The sequence below is a fragment of the Neodiprion lecontei genome, chromosome 1, assembly GCF_021901455.1.
Source record: "Neodiprion lecontei isolate iyNeoLeco1 chromosome 1, iyNeoLeco1.1, whole genome shotgun sequence".
Lineage (NCBI taxonomy): Eukaryota > Metazoa > Arthropoda > Insecta > Hymenoptera > Diprionidae > Neodiprion > Neodiprion lecontei.
The window spans coordinates 10,960,443-10,979,404 of record NC_060260.1 but is presented as its reverse complement, the minus strand read 5'-3'; the positions used below and the strand labels follow the sequence as shown (position 1 = coordinate 10,979,404).

Sequence of the window (18,962 nt, the reverse complement as noted above, 5' to 3'; positions counted from 1 at the left end):
GGAAATGTGAAATTATAAAAATATAAATTCCTTCGCGCCTTATCTAATTCCTGCAAGCCTCGTTTCCGTCAGGGTTCATAGATCTTCTTCGTTTCGTCTCGTTTTCTCAACCCAACGTCTAGGTCTTTGCCTACCTCGACTCGATAGGCGGGGGTAACTTAGACAAGTATACAGCAGGAGTACATTCGGTTTATATTACAGATATGTACGCAAGCTTTGATCCGGGCGCAGATCTACGGATTATTCGAGTGGTCCGAAGCCCGGGGCTTTGAAGCTCTGAGAAGACGTGTTTGAAGGCCGGTCATACAGCCTCGCAAGGTTTGTTCAGGCGAGCGTGAAAGCTTAACCGAATACACACGAATTTACGCGCGTAGACACCGCTCTGTCCCTCGGCGTTGACGCACGCGTTAATACCCACGACTTGCCCATCGCCTGCAGGACACGGGGGTGAAACTGCTGTCTCTATGCAGTCGGTCTTCTCTGTCTTGTTGTCCGGGTACTTTATTTGTCTCCTGATATCGGAAGCCGCTGAACCCTGCCTGCCCAGCAGCCCGAGGGTGAAGCCACGCCACAGCGACACGATCATGGAAATTTGTCAAACGGTTGAAATTCCCAGAGGACTTCAGACCCCCGGATAAAAAAAGGTACGAATTCTTCAACAACGGTAACAACGATCCAAAGGATATGTATAAACACCAATAAACAGTCACGTGCTGTTGAAGTTTGTGCAAGGCATTCGAAATAAACTATTAAGATTTCAAGGAAACCGCGAATTCGAAACTAATTTCAACATAGCGAATGAAAAAATGAAGACAAGCAAATGTGTATTGCAAATTTTTAGCAAAAATTTGATTTCAAATATGAGGTTTGATGAAGCATAATCTCGACGAAGCAAAGAAAAGGAGAAGAATATAGTAACGGAAAATCGCGAAGCTCGACGAATCGTGAAAACTCTTTTTTCAATTGGTTCTCTGTCATTACACGCACCCACGGGGGTGTCAGATAAGGTCTTCAGCATTAATGTGAAAAGTCGGATCTTTCACGGTATCCATGGGCAGGACGGTCCTGTCCTGGGTTTGTTGCGGTGTTAAGGGTCCCTCCTTTATCTAAGAGTAGGGAGGAGGGACCGAGAGTGTTGTGAGAGGATGAGCCGATTGTCGAGGCAACACGAGGATACCATTTCACGCTGCCGACTCAACCCAAAACTCCGTCGCACCCAGTTGTGTTACGTATTGAGGGCGTTGGGTGGTTTTAGGTCGAAGCCGGGAGGAAAGCTGGAGGAGGGTAAGAGAGAGTAAGAGAGAAAAAAGAGAAAGAGAGTGAGGACGATTTGTCGAGAGGGCGAGAAGGGCTGGCGGGGGAATACAACGAACCATTAGCTCGCGTAAACGCCAGTTTTATGAACCGTGGACGACTTATTTCAAGGGTGCCGGCTCACGAGGGTGCGCGGCTCTCTCTCTTTCACGGTAAAATCTTCTTGAGCCCGAAAATCTCTCCCTTTCACCCTGAAATACAATTCATGAATTCGAATGATATCCAAATGAGACGAAGGTTTGCAATCCGAGAATCAGAAGCGCTCGACGTGCGCTGAAAAATGTTAAATTATCAATTGTTGTCGCGTTGTAAGATTTCGAGGAAACTGATGTCATTAAAAAATTTTAGTGAATCGGAAGAATGATCACTTCTGGCTATGGATAATTCAATTTCTGCAACTGGTAACAAAGAAATATTAATCACATAATTGACGATAAGGTCTGAGCATTCTGACACTAATTTTATTAATCGACAGAAATTTACGCTAGTGTAGTAATTTATACACATCGATAAAACAAATATAACTCTTTTGTCAGCCAAATGACTATTTATCGTTGGAAGATTTTTCATCGGTTCGGTATCAATTATTGGGGTAATGCATTCTTCAGCAAAAAAGCGTTTATTGTTTCAATAGAAGAATTTTTCGTAACAAAAAAATTATTTCCGTCGAGATCAATCACGCTGTTTTCGAATTATTCTGCTAAAAATAATTTCATAGATTCACACGATAAATGAAATCCTGAAGAATCGCAGATTCTATGAATGTTACGTGACAAATTTGTATAATCTTCCCTATTTTTCCAAAGCTTTAATCCTGACGAATTGCTATAAGTTACGTAATATTCAATTTTCACAAACTTATCATTCGAATTTCTTCCGTTTACGCAAAAAGAAGAGAAATGTCAACTTTTCGAGCACATCGGGGAGAAAATAATTGGATTTTATGTACTCGATACGTACGTTAAAGTTATACTAGTTTCAATTATACACTTGGAAGATAAAGTTGAACACGTTGTCACCTTTGTTTCCGAAAACTGAAAGAACCTTACGCCACTAATCTGAAAATAATCGAGTAATCGAGTTGAAAAAAATAATCTAACACGACTCGATTGAATCGGTGTAAAATTAATCGATTATTTCGTTGTTTTTTTTTTGAAACGGTGTACATATATGAAACCAAAATTTCGTAAGTTACATTATGTAGTCTTAATAACGGAGCAGTTTCTTGATAACTTATAGTTTCATTCAAAACATTTTTCAATTTCAGTTGACAATATTCATTTATCTCTCTTATTCTATCTATAGTGGAATAAATTGACATTGCATTGCATCGTTCGTGGGAGTAAAAAATGAAACCGGATCGTTGGGAAAAATAATCGAGTTTGAATAACAATTGATTATACTCGATTAAGTGGTAAAAAATAATAGACGCAAGTGAAAATCGATTATTCTTTGACGTTCTTACGACTTGGCATAAGCCGTATAAACGAAAATAACCATTAGATCCTCACGACCGTTGCGATACATCCCCACGTCTGTATTTCGAGAACTTTGCGAGGTTCACACGGCGTTCAGCGAGTCCCGAAATGACTTTAGGTCCAACACTCCTGCAGGTATATAAAATGACGTGCAGAAAGTAGATGGATAGGCGTAGCTGGTTGAACGCTGCGGAGGCAAACAGGCCCGGAGGATACCGCGACGAGATTTTCCCCGCGCCCCCAGCCCCCGACCGACGATGGAGATGCAAGGGTGTCCTCGAGGTTCGAGGGTAGCTCCGCTCGGTCCGAAACCCCGCCCACAACCCCCGAGCCGACGAATCAGGACGCGCGTCACAAGCGGCGGGGGTCGGGGGCTTGGGGGTGGTGGATGCCCATGACGCGGTTGGGGCGGCTCGGCCACCCCCGGGTGACAACATGGCCTTGGAGCCGCCCTCCGCGAGGTAGAGCCAACTTGGCACCCCTGCAAGGCGAGCTGACGCGTAGAGCCAGTGAGCCAGCAAGCCTGGGAGCCGCCCTTCGGCGCCCCGCCAACAACGCGTCACGTCAAACCCGAGCAGCGGCCAAATCGCGTCGACGTTAAGAGTTCTGCGGCGTCGGCGTCGCGACGCCCGCCTAGTCCCAAGTCTGCGGCGTAGCTCCCGCCGCCCCCGCGAAAAACCTGGCGAACGCTCGCGTCTGACTTGATCGCACCCCCCTGTGTGTTCGTGTTCCATCTCCCGGGGGCGGTCGAACGACCCTAAGGACCCCGACGGGAGAGAGAACAACTCGACTACACGACCTCGACTGAAGCGGAAGTCTTCGACGGGGATGCCCGACTTTTGATTCGTCGCAGAGGATGGGAACAGGTCAGTCTTCTGATCGTTTTTACGTCATTTGTGCAGGCAAGCGTATCCGTCGATCTCAATTCCACCTCGTCGAAAGTTCGTAATGCGCGATTCTGAATAATCGTCGGGGTTTTTTCGTGAATTTGAACGCACGCGCGTCAACGGAACCGTGTTGAGTTGTCACGTTTTTGTCTTGTTGTTTTTCTTTACTCTTTTTTTTTATTTTTTTACTTTTCCAAGTTTCAACGGAAATTCAAAAAACTCGTCGGCTACGAAGTTGAAAGTACACGGTCGCGAGTCTTGTTGATGGTTTTATTCCGTCGTCTCATTTTTCTTCTGTTTCTTTTTATTTTTTTTTAGTTTCTGTGGAAAAGAGTGTTCTGATGTCTGAACGAGTGGTTAATTTAGCTCATCTTGATGGGTGGGCGTACGAACTTTCCACTAGGACACGTTTCAAGACTAAAAGAAAACAAAAAAATTACCTAACAAAATGTTTTTTTGTTCTTCAAAATTTGTTCTTCGAATATAACTCTGAAACCATTTAGCCGATTATACGTACAGAAAAACTAATTGATTCTGAGGTGAGAAGAGGCCAGTGGATTGAGACTAAACTCGTGAAAATCTGATTATCCGTTCTCGAAATGCCCTGGGATAAAAGATTGTCCACACGCATCCAGACGTTCATTTGAAAATAGTCGAAGGTCATTTTCTGGACCTTCAAACATGTAGAATCAGTTTAAATTCCACTTTTCATTTTTGAGGCGATTGAAATAACTTTTCCGTTATTCTCTTATCTGAAGTGGGAAGGTATGAAGTTCAGCTTCTAGTACTGTGATTATCTAAAGTGATTCCGTAACACTTAAACGAAACTTTAATACGTTTATGCGTAATAACATCAATAATTGTCAACAGACAATTACTTGTGAAACATATTTACTGTAAAAGAGTATACACTTTTCAATTTACAAATCGACTGCGTTAGTTGTTTTTTGTCAATAACCGACTGATTGAAAAATCTTGACGAAATTCAGCAAACGAATTAAATTGTAGAATGTATAGTAAATTCACTGTAAATATAATGTATGAAATAATTAGAGTCGTAAAATTTTTGAAAGTAAAATGACAGAAATTAGTTTGAACGGTAACATTCGGTCACAAAATTAGTAAACAGATGGAAAGAAAATGGAGAGATGTTATTATTATCATAGAAACCCAAAAATGAAAGGTTGCGTTTTTTTCATTTGGATGGTTTTCTTGACTTCAAACTATTTACATTTCGGATACGATCGATCCCGTAATTTCCCAGTTATTCGAATAACATGTGAAAATAAAAAAAATAAAAAAATGAAAATAATATCTCGAGTATGCATTTGTTTTTAGCTTTTCTTAGCTTTGAATTTACTAAAGTTTGGATGTTATCGGTTGGGTAGTTTTTGTGTTATTTGAATAAAAAAATAACAAAATACACGATTTCATTTGTTAATTATCTATGGATAAGAAACGCATCCGAGCGTCAAGTTCTTGGGTTAGCCCAATGAAGATCAGCCAAATTAACCACTCATCTCTATTTAATCTTAAATGTCAGAATCCTTTTTTTTAATGATTTGAAGTTTTTTTAAGTTTGCCAAAATGTAGACAAAAATCTGAAGGTAAATACTTTTTTTTAAATTGTGATTCTAATATAGGCTTCATACACATACAAATATTTTTCGTGTATTATTTAACATCTTCTACCAGTGAGTAAAATTGACTAAAGTATATTTCATAACACTCTCTGGCAATCACGTAACACTGCAGCATAGTCTGTTATAATTACAAAAGAGGGAGAAAACAAACGAATGTTCGCATTGGTTGTTGAAAGTCTCACTACTGTATAATTGATATTCGCATTAGTGCTTCTTCTCGTTCAGTAGTAAAGCTTCTGAGTAATTACGAATGTGGTTTATATCAGTTCATGTATTAATCATGTATTAAAAAAAGCAGCAAAACTCTGGAAAATCGTTTTATTCTTTACATAATCTGCAGTTCCGTTTTTAAAAATTTCATATCGATATTTCATTCATGTAAACTTTCGTCGAAGAATCGTACCGGTAGATATCACATGATGAAAATTTCTCTGTATACGTATTTTCAGGGACACGCAGTCAGCGAGCCATTCTCGAAAATTCCTTCAAATGTCTCTCGATCCGCTTTTGCGACGACAGCATTATTTGCATATAAAGGGGATAAAATAAAAGCGGTAGAAAAGTCTTGCAGAATACACGTACAATAAGCCGCTGCTATAATTTCTTTTACCGAATACAACCGTCTCTGAAAGAAGAGATTATCATAGCACGAAAGCGCCGCAGGCGGATGTAATTACGTAGCTCGTTACCGCTAGATTGAATCCTAATGGCGATGTGAAAAGGAAAATGTAAAAAAGTTTAATTCGCTTCGAGGAAATCTCTTGCAGGGTGCATTTCGCAGTTCAGAAATTATACCTCACGCAGGAACCGTGACATAATTAAAAACTATAGAAAAACAGACGTGGTAATATAAAATTACTTATAAAAAAAAAAAAAAAAAAAAAAACAAGAAAAAAAACAGAACAGCATTGCAGAATTTAATTTTTTAACTCAACTGAATAATTATCGAAGCGTTTTTATTAAAGCTTGAATTGCATTTAAGGGTATACAGCTTTTAAGCGGTATTGTGAATACATTGACGGAATTATGCGGTATTATTACTTGAGCGGCGTTGACTGCTCGTTTCAATGTGACGTGAAACAATTGGGGATTCCATGCTTGGAGAGAATAATAATTACCTGAAAAAATCGATTAATATGTGTTTACATGGCTTGGAATTTTCTTTTTTTTTAAATCGTAGCTATTGGTATAGTTTTATTGTAAATGTTCATTTTCAACGTTATAATTTTCACCCTTTGACATCAGTTTTAATCATTTGTAGAAAACTGTAATTCTTTTCCTATTTCTTCAACGTTAGGTATGTTTACAGTAATTTTAATGCGATACGGATATTTGCTTGTTTAACTATTATATAAAAATTTAATTTTCTTTATCTAAAATAATAAACATGAATCCACTTTCCCGCCCGATTCAACAAGTGCTAAATTTATACATGTTTCTGAACAGAGTGCCCAAATTGACAGAATCGTTTCTACTGTTTCGTTAATCGTAATAACGGAAAGAATATCTAAAAACAGATTCAACTGTAATAATACGTAGAAGCATCAATGTAACCATTTGAAGCGGGCGTGGACTCTGAAATTAAGAACAATAAGATGGTATAAAATACGAGATGTAGATACTAGCGGATTCCTGGGTGTGTGCATTTTTCTATACTGCAAATAATGGAGAAGAAAAAAGAATGCATAACAAAAGAACTGCGTCATACGAATTGCATTTATAATTTAATAGTACTACAACTATAAATATAGCGATCGTGATTAAATTTTGTTCGATTCAATTATCCGCACACTCGATGAGTACGCTACTAATCTGATTTTCTTAAAAAGTGTCACAATTCCGTCAACGAATAATTTCGACCTTTGGGTAGGGCACAAAAATGGGAATGACCAAAAAGTCGACGGGACGACATTCCGAAAGTCAAATTACCGACAGTGAGAAACTTAGAAAGACCAATAATACAAAAAGTTGTCTTTTAGAAAAATAAAAGTTGAGAACGCAAGAATGTATAGATAAATGAGTACCGATTTTTTATTTTGAAAATGGGCAAGATTACGAAAGGCAAAATATTTAATTGCGAAAATACCGAACAGTCAAAATGTCGACTCTTTGAATGACACACCATTTAATGCCTTTTTAGAAAATTCACTAATCCACTACTACTACTTATTCACTACATTCTACTCGGAGTTTGTCATTCCAATAACGTTGCAATTCTGTTGCATTTGAAATTTGAAGGCGCTACACGCGCGCAAAAATTTTTGTTGTATCTAACTTGCTCGTTGATTCACGTCAACGAGGTACAGCCTTTTGTCATTGACGTAAGCGTTTCTCCTATAGTACAGATGTTAAAGAAAGCGTTCGGAGATTCCAAAAAATCTAACATCTAGTTGTACAGTCAAAAGAGTTCTCGTGCTAAACATTGTTGAGGTTAGTTGACACGTTGGTTGAAGTACATTACCTACCGTACGTGGTCTAAATACACTAACTTGTTTTTTGCCGCGAATTTTTTTTATCTAAACGTCGTTTTTAAAAAAAAAGTTACACGAGGGCGCAAATCTGAACGTGAAACACAATTTAATGTAGTTATATCTTGGATAAATCGAACGTACGGGAAATAAGATGCACTCTTTGAGTGTTATTAAAAATATGTTACCCATTTTTTTCTTTGTGGACACAAACGATTGTCGAAATTTCGAATTTTCAGGAGATTTTGCTCCTTCTGAAGTTTGATTTTCGAAAAATAATTTTTTAGCTTTTCCGAAGTATCAGCCGCTTTCAATTTTCAATTTCGGAACTCTTATTCTTCTGTATCTTTACATTCTGTGCTTTATTCATTCGAAACGCAGACTGTTCTGACAATACCTTTCCGTATAAAGGAGCATTTGGTTAAATAAACTCTCGGGAAAACAATTATTCTACCGGGTGATTTCTCGAAATTCACAATTTCGGTACGCTGATCATTCGTTATTTCAAAACTCGTATCTCGAAAATTTGGGATTTTCGACCAGTCGACTTGTTTAACATTCGGAACTGTGACTTCCACTCTATTTTTGCTTCCATTTCACGTGCAGAGGTGAAACGCATGCGGCATACAGATCGACGAACAAGTTGTAATCAGTAAGCCGATTCCTGCCGATGAAAGCTGGAGCGGTGTCGTTGAATGCGCGACTTTGAGTTGCAAATTGATTAAACACTAGGGGAGGAGGTTCTTCTCTCTTCTGCGTTATACGTATTCATCCTTAAACGTCTCCACCCAGCGTCGCGTGTCGGATGGGTTTGTGTGAGGTGAAACTCCGCGGGTTTCGTCCAGGGGTAGGTTTACTTAAATTACGTGCTTTGGGGCTGTGAAAGGTGGGTAGGCAGATGAAGATAATCCTTTAGGGTTGGTGGCGTATACGGGCCGGAGTTGTCTTCGTCTCTACGGTTGGCTTAGGCACGCGGCTGTGTTTTTCTTACCGTGGATCATTAGGACGATTAGGGTTGCCGCGAATGGGGGAGAACAGATTAGCACTGAGCTCGATTCCTGCCCTTCGCGGACCGAAACACCCCTGCGCTCAGTCTCCTCGTTTTCTTGCGCCTTTTCTTACACCCCGCATCTTTTTTTCTCAACCGGCGGGCTTTGCGATTTTACAAATTGAATTGTCCTTTCTTTTGACTGCTGCTTCTTCTTTTTCTCTTTTCTGCTTTCTCTTCACTTGGTTTTTTTCATCCTTAGTAATTTTATTCCTCCTACGTCTGCTCGAATACAAAATGGCTCCTTCACATGTATCACGCTCCGCATTTGAACTACAGTAATATCTCTGGATAAATTTTTACAGCAAATTTCTCTGTATTTCTATCTGTTTTTACCATTTTTTTTTTTTTTTTTTTTTTTTTTTGTAGTAAAACTCCGAATTTCCTACATTTCTCGAAAAAGTTACGTTCCTTTTTTTTTAGTCATATGTACACCAAGTTCTGCGAGTTTCCATTTTTCTGTGGATGATTTCTCCGTGATTTTGTATACAATCATTTTTTAATTATATCTCTCTATTCGCTACATAGTATTTTTTTCGCGGAATGAAATAGTCTTATTATTTGTGAAACTGTTAACAGTATTCATCACGTAGATCAAAAGCTCCCAATTTCATGTCAGGTCAAAATTTACAGATTGATTACTTGCAGACATGAAAATACTTCAGAAGAAAATATCATAAGATTCTAAGAAAAATTAACATATGGCCAGAAAGAAATACGTTCAATACTTTCGAATGGCAAAGAATTGTATGAAATATTATGGAAAATCGTCGACAATACGTATTTTGTAATCAATGTCTCAGCAGAACGAGAATTAGTTTCCAACGTCGCTATTTGAGACGCACCTTAGAGCAATTTTTATAATTTTATTTGATTTTAGGAGACAGGCTACTTGATATCCCGTGCAAGGTATGCGGGGATCGTAGCTCGGGCAAACATTACGGCATCTACAGTTGCGACGGTGAGTAAAAAATTATGACGGTAAAAAATGAAACGGTTTGGATCTCCGAGCATAGTAATTATCCAGTGAATGGCCAACTCGTGGTTATATTGACCTTTCGATCCATCATTGATTAAATTGTATCACGAGAAAACGCATTTAGATATTGAATTATCTCAAATTTTTAGGCTGTTCGGGATTTTTCAAGAGAAGCATTCATAGAAATCGCGTCTACACGTGTAAAGCTCAGGGTGATCTGAAGGGGCGCTGTCCCATCGACAAAACGCACAGGAATCAGTGCCGAGCCTGTCGTCTCACCAAGTGTTTTCAAGCCAGCATGAACAAGGACGGTAAGTCAGCATCGCAATTGCAAGCTCGCTATTGAAATGAATTTTTGATTATTTTCCTGTACGTGAAACGGTCGTCGTTATCGTTATGCGACGCGTCATGTCATGTGACGTCATGTTACGTTACCTGCTCGATTGTGGTTCGACGTTAAATTGCGAAATTCTCCCCTTCGTAAATCAAACGAACAATGAAATTACACGGCGCCTAATCCGCAAACAAACGTGTTAATTATTATCGAATAACTTCTCATTCATCGTGACGTCGCATTTTGATGTTTGTGGAACCGATCCATCGCTCCCCCACAAAGCTCTGAATGAAGTGGAATTACACGAGGGTTTCACGTGCTTTCGTAGGTATTCGAGGCCTGCGTCGTTATGAGTGAAATTTACTCGTTTCAAAGTTGGGGAAATTTTCGAAAAATCGAAAACCCATGAAGTCGGGAGTCTGGGATAAGGGAAGAAACGAATGAATCGATAACTTAATGTCAACTTTGTCCTCTTAGTCCCCCCGACAGACAACCCTTTCAATTTTGCCACACGCTTCGCCAACGATTGATCAGGATTATAAGCTCGAGCTTTTTTTCCCTGCTGTTAAAATCGATAGAACTTTCGTGAACCGTTTTATCTGCCAGGCGCAGAGAACGCTGGGTATTTTCAAACACCTCTGTAAGAAGAGGTTTCAATCTTATCGACACTTATCCGAACATCATTGACAAACTCTTTATAGAAGGATAAAGCAGGAGTAGCATATATTTGAGAATCATCTATGATCTACGATTGTAAAACACCTACACTGAACGATTATTTTCAAATTTCTCGTAATTCGGGAGTAACAGAAAGATCAGAGTCGCGCGTTTTGGTTCTGGGCATGACGTTGAACGAACTTTACTTCATTTCGACGTACTTTTCGTTCAAGTATGAATAAGTTTCCAACTTTGATACGGTATTGATAAATTACACTTGCACTTGCTCTGACAGATGATCTCGTAACGATATGTTACTCAGCCGTCTCTCAATATTTCTTCAACCAACCCACTTTAAAAATCAGAATCATTCCAATCGACTGCATTTTAAGTTATCCCAACCGCACTTTTCAGCTACAATAAGGCTTTCCAAAGTTACAATACGGTTAAAAAGGTATAACCGATCACGAACCAAAAGTGTGACAAGCATCTGCACATTCCTCAAGTATCAAAGTACTTAATCCTCGGAATCATGGGTCACACAGTGCCTGTACAAACCCCTCGGTATCGCAAACGGCAAAAATCCCAGTCCTACCAGATTGAGTCTCCTTTGATTGAGATTATATAATATAACACGACAGATCCAGACATGGCAATAACCTAGGAATAGACCCGTCAGAATATAGATGCACCGTCACCGACCGTCCATTACGCATACAAAGTCGGAGTTTTGCGTGGGGCGATCAGGCAAATGAGCTTACTCCATTGGTCATCCCATTGCACACACAGAATGCGGCCAAGACGATGCTCCGCAGAGAATCCTAGAGGCCGATATTTCCGGGAACCACGGGGGGGGGGGGGGGGAGGAGGGGGCGAGCTTGCGGAGAAATCGAGGGAGGGAAAGAGGCCATTTGACGGACAGGGTGAGAGAGGAGCGGCCTGGCTGAGGCGCAACCGCTTCTGAAGCACGGTGGTGGGGTTGCGGCGGGGCGCTTCGGGGGTGGCAGGGTGTTTAATGCAGGACGGGTGGCCGGGTTCCCAGCGGCCGCGGGGGCTCCAGACGAATAAGAGAGGAGATTCAATTAGCGGCAGAGCTTCGTACCTTTAGGGTGTCTGCACACGATAGGATTCGGTTCCTCGGCTGGGCGAAGTCACCTCTGGACGGAGGACGCTGTGTTCGTTATTTCGAAAGTCTCCGTCGTTCCTCATTTCCGCTGACGGAAACCGCACACTCCGTGTCGAATCGGGCGTTCCGCCGCTTCCCGCATCACGTCGCGATAGTCTTTTCGGTGGGGGTGGTACCTTTAAAAGTTATAGCTCGAGCGGGTGATGCTTCGGGAACCGCCCGAGGCGTGCAATCATCCCGTTCTCCCGCACCGCGGGTTCCCCCCCCCCCCTCTACCTCGTCTTTACAACCCCGTCTGGAGCGCCACCCTCTCACCCCCGATCTGCCGACTGGCTAGCACGAGTACCTTTTGTGTAACACGGTACCTACATGTTTAATAATATATGATTTTCGGACTGGTCGAGAGATCGCCAGGTGTTATAACGGGGCGACATGCCTCCACGGTCACACGGGAGGAGGGAAATTTTTGGGCTTTTTGAATTATCGCAGTGTTTTTATCTCCCTCTCGACTGTATCGCCGTATGACGTTGGATACATTTCATACATTTATACTTTTTTCATTTCACTTTTATTGTTCTACTGGAGAATTTGTAGTCGCGATTGAATGAAAGAATTAAGGATATGTTGTAGTTAAGAGTAAATGGGCTGGGGTTGAAGTTCCGAATTTGCAAGGCTCCGGAAGCGCTTAATTCCGAATTATTTGGTGGCAAAAATTGCGGTAAAGAAATCAAACTTTTACGAAACAACAATGTTTCGAATGGTCGGAAACCCGACGGTGCAAAGTTCCGAAAATTCAACATGCCATTAAACTGAGTTCCGAAAAGTAAAATTCCGAAAATTAAATTATAATCGCACAGCGTAGTTTACTCAACGAGTGGGTGTGAGAAATCAGAAAAACCAACCACGATTCCGAACGTAAAAATAACGAGAATCCAAATCAAAGTAATATCAATGTGGTGAATTTTTACCAAGCCAGAAATTCACGAAACAGAAAATCTCGAATTATTCGGAATTTCGATGTTTCAGATTTTTTAAAGTTTCTCGTTTTTGCATTTTCGCAACTTTGACTTGTCAGAGTTATACCCTTTTGGCATTTTATCCTTTCACAACTTTGAGTGTCGGGTTTCGGACGGTTCGAAACTTTGATGTTTCGTCCTAGCTTGATTTCTTTATTTTAAGTTTCACCACCAAAAAATTTGGATTTTGGAGCTTTCGGAACTTTTAAAATTTGGCAGTTCAACCCCGTCTCCCGACTAAATTTGAGATTTAAATTTTTAAATATACTAATTTCGAGACCGTATGTTCGCAAAAAAATGCGAGGTACAATGAAGACCATTCTCATTGAATTCATAATCTTTAAATTGCTGTTATCTCATTCAATACCATCTTATAAACAATACCTTATATCCTCATGTAAAGCAAATGCAGTCAGTCATTTCGATTCGGAACTCTTTACATACATATTATTGTATAATTCACTTTTGCTAGATTTTGATTGTCACCGACGCATTAACCAAGCTACAATATCACCCGTGTCGCTAAATTTGAGGAGTCAGAAGCTTGTTCGCGGTCAGGATATTACAACATACATCGTGATCTTGTTCGTTACATCGATGATATCGTCACTCAATTGGGCCCAACATTAAAATTATTTAACAATAATTTGAATTCCTAAATGACGATTGCCAAACACGTAGTTACACGTTTATCATGAATTTTGAACCGCTCCTTCTCCGAATGCATGCATGGTATAATGTGTCGTCGAAGAGAAAAGCTCTGCTTTCTGGAAATCGCCAAAACCAGATTACGCCCACAATTACCATTAAATATTTTCCAAATTGGCCAAGTGAAGAATATATCTAGTAGGTGAAAGTATTCGTCACCCAGGTTTCTGTGGCGTCTCAAAACTTACGGCGGAAAATCAGCAAAATCAGTTCAAGGATTTGACGCAGCCACGATTTATCGCCTAAGTGTGTAATGTATACGTATACACGAAGCCCGCCCGTATCATTCCGCTAATGCAGAATGTCGTCACGGCTTCGTTGCCTCCTCGAGAGTCTTCGAACCCCTCCAGGTCCGTTTCTTCCCCCACTTGCATCTTCCATCCCCTTTCATCCCCTTTCCCCAACCGCGAAGAATCCTCCAGGAGCGAACCCCGAGCCCATTTCACCCCATTATGCCACCGCATCGAGCCCCCTCCTCTGGTCCTCCAGGTATTACTGGCTCCGAGTGTGTGTGTGTGTCTGTCTGCTGGCTGATATCTATTGGTATGCGAGTACCAATACATTTTTGCACCTTCTATATCCACGCCGCTGCAGGAGCAGCCATCGCGCGTTCTCGGCTATGTATCAATAAATAATATCCCGGGGATCTGGTACTTTATTCCTCGGCAAACAGTTTTTATGAAAAAGAAATAAAATAGAACCCTTGTGCTCGGTTCAAACTCTGTATATAAAAATGGATATGTGTAGGCATACGAAATGTTCAATTCCATCGAATCGTATAGTTTAACCCTCTGTACGATATTACAGTCCGATATACATATATACATGTTTTGTATTTTAAACCTTGTCAGTATCAGCTTAAGTAATTCTTTGTTCGTTAAGAGTATTGCCAAGTTTGAGTCATAAATGGAAATGAATTGGAGAAAATTTTCATTCGTCCGGCTACAATCGGAATGTTATTATGTTTATTATTTTTTTTTTTTCTGCTTCAGTAAGCATAGCCTGAAATTCGACTGCCATTTATCGATGATTAATCAAATTAATATTGACAGCCAAAGATTCGTGATACCTTCGTACTTTATTCTTACATCATGCAGTATAATTTAAATGGTATATCGACTGGTACTTCAATTAAACTATTCGGCTTTGGATAGTATTTTTTTAAAAATAGTTTGCTATAGTATAGTTTCATGCTGACAGTAACTAATTTTCATGAGAATACACAGTATGCACTAATTATTGGAGATTAAGAGTTCCTACAACGATATGTTCGCCGTGTCGGTTGCACAGTGTTTGAAACTGTATGAACGTAGAGTTTGAAATTTCCAAAGTAAACTCTGGGACGAAAAGGCAGACCGATGGATGATTGGTTGACCTGCGCGTCGTGTCTGTATATGGCCTATACTCTACTTGTTGGCAGTTGGTCAACATCATCTGAAAAGCACACAGTGTTAAATCTGGCAATATATCCTCAAACTTTCCGTGGAACCAATTCACGCCCAATCAATTCAAAACTTGTCAAACAAAAAGTTGGAATCTCTTTGTTTTCTCTGACAATTTGCCCCTGCTCAGTCTTTGGCACCTTGTTTCAGAGGATTATGAAGCTTTCGCCTTTCGACGAACCGCGTCTTCCCCGCTCCGTACGAATCTTTGCATGAATTATTGCAAAATTAATTTTAATCGGTTAGCTGCTACGAAATGAAAACACATGATCGATCACTTAAAAATTCTCTGCCTCTTGAGAAATAGTTTTCACAATTCTACCGCATATAACTAACAAACTTTGCGCCAGCAGCTCATTTTTATCAAATATAAAGAAGTGTTTAAGGTTTGATTAAATTCAGAAACACTGAGATAGAAATAAATTGCGAACAAAATCGGGGACAATGACCTTTCGCGATAAAGTGAAATGAATACGCTCACGTTATTCGCTCTTACGTAACAAGATTATATTTAGAATAGATTAATGCTGCTTAGAATCTTCACGAGTCTGTTTTATCTTTTTCAAATTTGTTTTACAGACCGTAACATTTTTCAAATATGTTCCGGCGTGTTTTTCTAACAAGTCATCGAACCTTTCTTGGTTTGTCAGGGTTTCGATTACCCTGGATGTCTAACAAATCAGCCGGATAAAAAAGCATTAGACTTAAAAACCCGAAGTAACGCTGACTCGTCAATAATTTAATTTTGCTGTCGCTACTCGAGCAAGGGCTAAAAAATATGCGCCGATGGGGAAATGTCTAACAAATAAAATAAATTCGAATCGTTCAAAATATTACGGTTACCTCACGAGATACGGTAATGTTTTGTACGTTGATTATACCATAATTAAACAATTTCAACGTTTGATTTATCACATTCCAACAAAGATGTATTCGCGGCTGCTTAACTCCCCTTGCTCATCGATATAATTCCTCATGTCGTGCAACCTCCGATTTCCCATGTACTTGACGCCCTGCCATTGACCAGCTTTAAAGAACTTTAGGCTGAAAATGAATATTCAGATCATCATCAGATTGTCAGTTAAATTGCTCGGATACCAAAATAAAGATACCGCAGTCAAGAAGTTAAGCTTAAGATAACGAAAAGCAATCTTATGGTAATTATTCATCGTTACGTTGGATATCCCGTGACGCTGTTCTGCCAGCAAAGTCTACCATATCGATCACAGTCGATTTTGGCAATTTGAATTTGACTGCCGTTGAGTGTTGAAGCCAGTTGATCCCACGTCGGCATTAGTTCCAGAGAATATATGCACCTGATGAGTGTCAAGTATATTTTCAATAATTATATCCGTGGAGCGGGGTTGAAATTCTGAATTTGAAAAGTGCCGAAAGCGCCAAATTTTTTGCTGGCGAAACTTAAAGTAAAGTAATAAAACTTTAACAAAACATCGGAAAGGTCCGAAACCTGACACTCAAAGTTCCGAAAGCGCGAAAATGAAAAAATTTAAGAAACTGAAACGTCAAAGTCTGAATGATCAAAAATCTTCGAACAGTTCAGTGAATTTCTGGCTTGGTGAAATTTCACCAGTTTGATCTTCCTTTGTTTTGGATTATCTGTATTTTTACGTTTGGAATCCTGATCGTTCTGATTTTTAGTTTCTCTAATTTTTTACACCCACTCTTTGATCAAACTAAACTGTGTGGCTATGTTTTACTTTTCGGAGCTTTGGTCTGTAGTAACTTGAATTTTCAGAATCCTTCATTTCGGAATTTTGAGCCATCGGATTTACGAAAATTCGAAAGTATGTTATTTCGTAAAAATTTGATTTCACCACTTTAAGTTTCGCCACCAAATAATTCGGGATTGAGCGTTTTCGGAACTTTTCAAAGTCGAACCTTCAATCCCGCCCCAAATCTTTCTCTCATTTTTGCGTAAGAAATTACAAACCACTTACCACGAGGTGTAAAACATAACGAAGTGATCTTTTTCTGCTACTTCTGTGCGGAATTTCTCAGCCGAATAATCAACTGCACGGACATTGGTAATTTGTGCATTAAGTGTCGTTCGGCATATGAAGAAAGTGATGAAAAGTAGGGTGAGTTTAAGAAACATGGTCGGAAATTGAGTTTGTAGATAAATAACTTTCCAATATTTCTTCTGAAAGAGGATCGAGTCGATTTAATCAGTCAGTTGCTGTTCAGTTGATTTTGAATAGTCCAAACTCTGCTTCCAGAGCAAATTTTCACGAACTTAATTATAATTAATCCAATTTTTCATACTGGTTGGTAGTTTATTCGGAGTTATTAATGTGGAAGCCTAAGAATACAGCTTCTTTTTCTTCTATATCTCACTTTGGAACAGTTATCCAAGGTTTTTTCAGAATCCACGCGCTACTGCATCACGTAATATCATTGACTAATCGCGGAATACATTTCAAATAAAAATCTCGCTCACTCGCTGAGTTCAGGCAACTACACTGTGTGAGATTAGAGATGATCTCTTATTTTATTTGGGTTTAATATGCCGGGCATAAAAAGATTGTTTATAATTACGTGTGATAACTAATCAAACATGAATACAAATCTGTGCTTTTTTAATAACCATTCCTGCTGTAATCATTGCGTTAGTAAGGTTTCACAGTGAAAATCTTTCCAATTACAAAAAATACGTCAATCCACCTACTAAAAGAAATCCTCCTTGATACGCTGATGTACATTTATAGTACCCAACACTAATTAACTTTTGGAGCTGTAGTCAATTAATTCTGAGGTTAATTGCTGGATAATGGAAATGGATTTTACGTAAATGAGTATTTAAAACTTGCGTGAGATCGATTTCTAGTTCTTAAAAAATAGATTTCAGAACAGACCGACAAATAATTTGCAAACTTTCCATCAACAAATACGTTTTTTCCAGATCTAATGAATAATGAAACGTCTAACCAAATACAGATTGGAACTCATGTTGATAGTACTTTTAGAAAATAAATTGTGAACGGGATCGAAGATTATGACCTTTCGCGATAAGGTGAAGCGTTTGTTTAGGCCTTATATAATATGCACGCTCTGATTTGATCATACATGGAGATCTGAACGTAATTTAGTTTGACAAAATTGAGAGAAAAAATGCCGCATTTATGAATTAATTTGGTTTTGAGCGACACTTTTCAAGATAAAAAAAAAAAAAAACACGAGCGCAACTCTACTGATCACTCGCAGTAAAAAACTCCCAACAACAGTTTCTGAAATTTTTTCACAACGAGTTTAGCTCCAATATACGAAATAAATATGTCCTCGCATATTTTTTGACACATTATGCATCTCCAAGTTTTTTTCTATGCTGCAACTTAGACGCAGTGCAAAAAATTAATATCAAAAATTGAAAAAATTAACAGTCGGAACTAAATAGGGAAGGATACGAATTGGAAATTTGGAAGAAATTTGATTTTATAGTGAAAAATATTTTTTTTAGATCTTGGTTAAAAAGCTTCTCGGGCAATTTTGACATAGCCATCCAGTAATACGATATTCGAAGTATTTTTGAATCACAAGAAACATTACTTCACATCATGAAATAATCTTCAATTTTGAGAAAAAAATTATTGCTGAAGAGAGTTTTTACATGTCTTCAGCTTTTCTAAAATCTTGTTACAATCTGATATTTTTCAAATTGCCTAAATCTTTTAGGTATTTTAGGTGAGAAAAAAGTGTTAAAATATGGATAAAACTTGATTCTGATTATCGAAAGCAAAGCATAAAATTAAACTAGATGTTATACTGTCGGAATACACTCGGATTAAAATATAATCACACTCCTGAAATTCGTCATTGCTGCATTGTCTCTTGTATAGTTTTTCCA

General features: G+C 39.1%; 2 protein-coding genes across 4 annotated transcripts in view; one reads left to right on the top strand and one right to left on the bottom strand.

The window, feature by feature from the left end:
- The first annotated feature begins 3,339 nt into the window (after positions 1-3,339).
- Positions 3,340-18,962, top strand: part of LOC107226485 (protein dissatisfaction) — a 30,053-nt gene continuing 14,430 nt past the window's right edge. Inside the window, exons 1-3 of the mRNA XM_015667309.2 lie at positions 3,340-3,658; positions 9,719-9,799; positions 9,967-10,128. Of these exons, the coding sequence (XP_015522795.2) occupies positions 3,649-3,658; positions 9,719-9,799; positions 9,967-10,128 (253 nt within the window). The 5' untranslated portion in view covers positions 3,340-3,648. The remainder of the gene's footprint in view (positions 3,659-9,718; positions 9,800-9,966; positions 10,129-18,962) is intronic.
- LOC107226489 (thioredoxin domain-containing protein 5) lies at positions 14,718-17,576 on the bottom strand. Of its 3 annotated transcripts, none has more exons than XR_006904862.1 (5): positions 17,355-17,576; positions 17,059-17,261; positions 16,276-16,416; positions 15,944-16,144; positions 14,718-15,092 (listed from the first exon to the last, which is right to left on the bottom strand). XR_006904862.1 is itself a non-coding variant. In XM_046742632.1 (4 exons), exons 1-3 carry the CDS (start codon positions 17,214-17,216, stop codon positions 16,012-16,014), a joined length of 432 nt encoding a protein of 143 aa, XP_046598588.1. In that variant the 5' UTR covers positions 17,217-17,575; the 3' UTR covers positions 14,718-15,092; positions 15,944-16,011. The 3 variants fall into 3 exon arrangements, 1 of the variants encoding a protein (XP_046598588.1); XR_006904852.1 differs by having other exon boundaries at positions 17,384-17,576; XM_046742632.1 differs by having other exon boundaries at positions 17,059-17,575.

Coding starts and splice junctions, on each gene's coding strand:
- LOC107226489 (XM_046742632.1), bottom strand. CDS start 17,216: ATGTTTCTTAAACTCACCCTACTTTTCATCACTTTCTTCATATGCCGA. Junction 16,417..17,058: donor GTTATGTTTTACACCTCGTG/GTAAGTGGTTTG, acceptor GACACTCATCAG/GTGCATATATTCTCTGGAAC. Junction 16,145..16,275: donor AGCGTCACGGGATATCCAAC/GTAACGATGAAT, acceptor ATTCATTTTCAG/CCTAAAGTTCTTTAAAGCTG.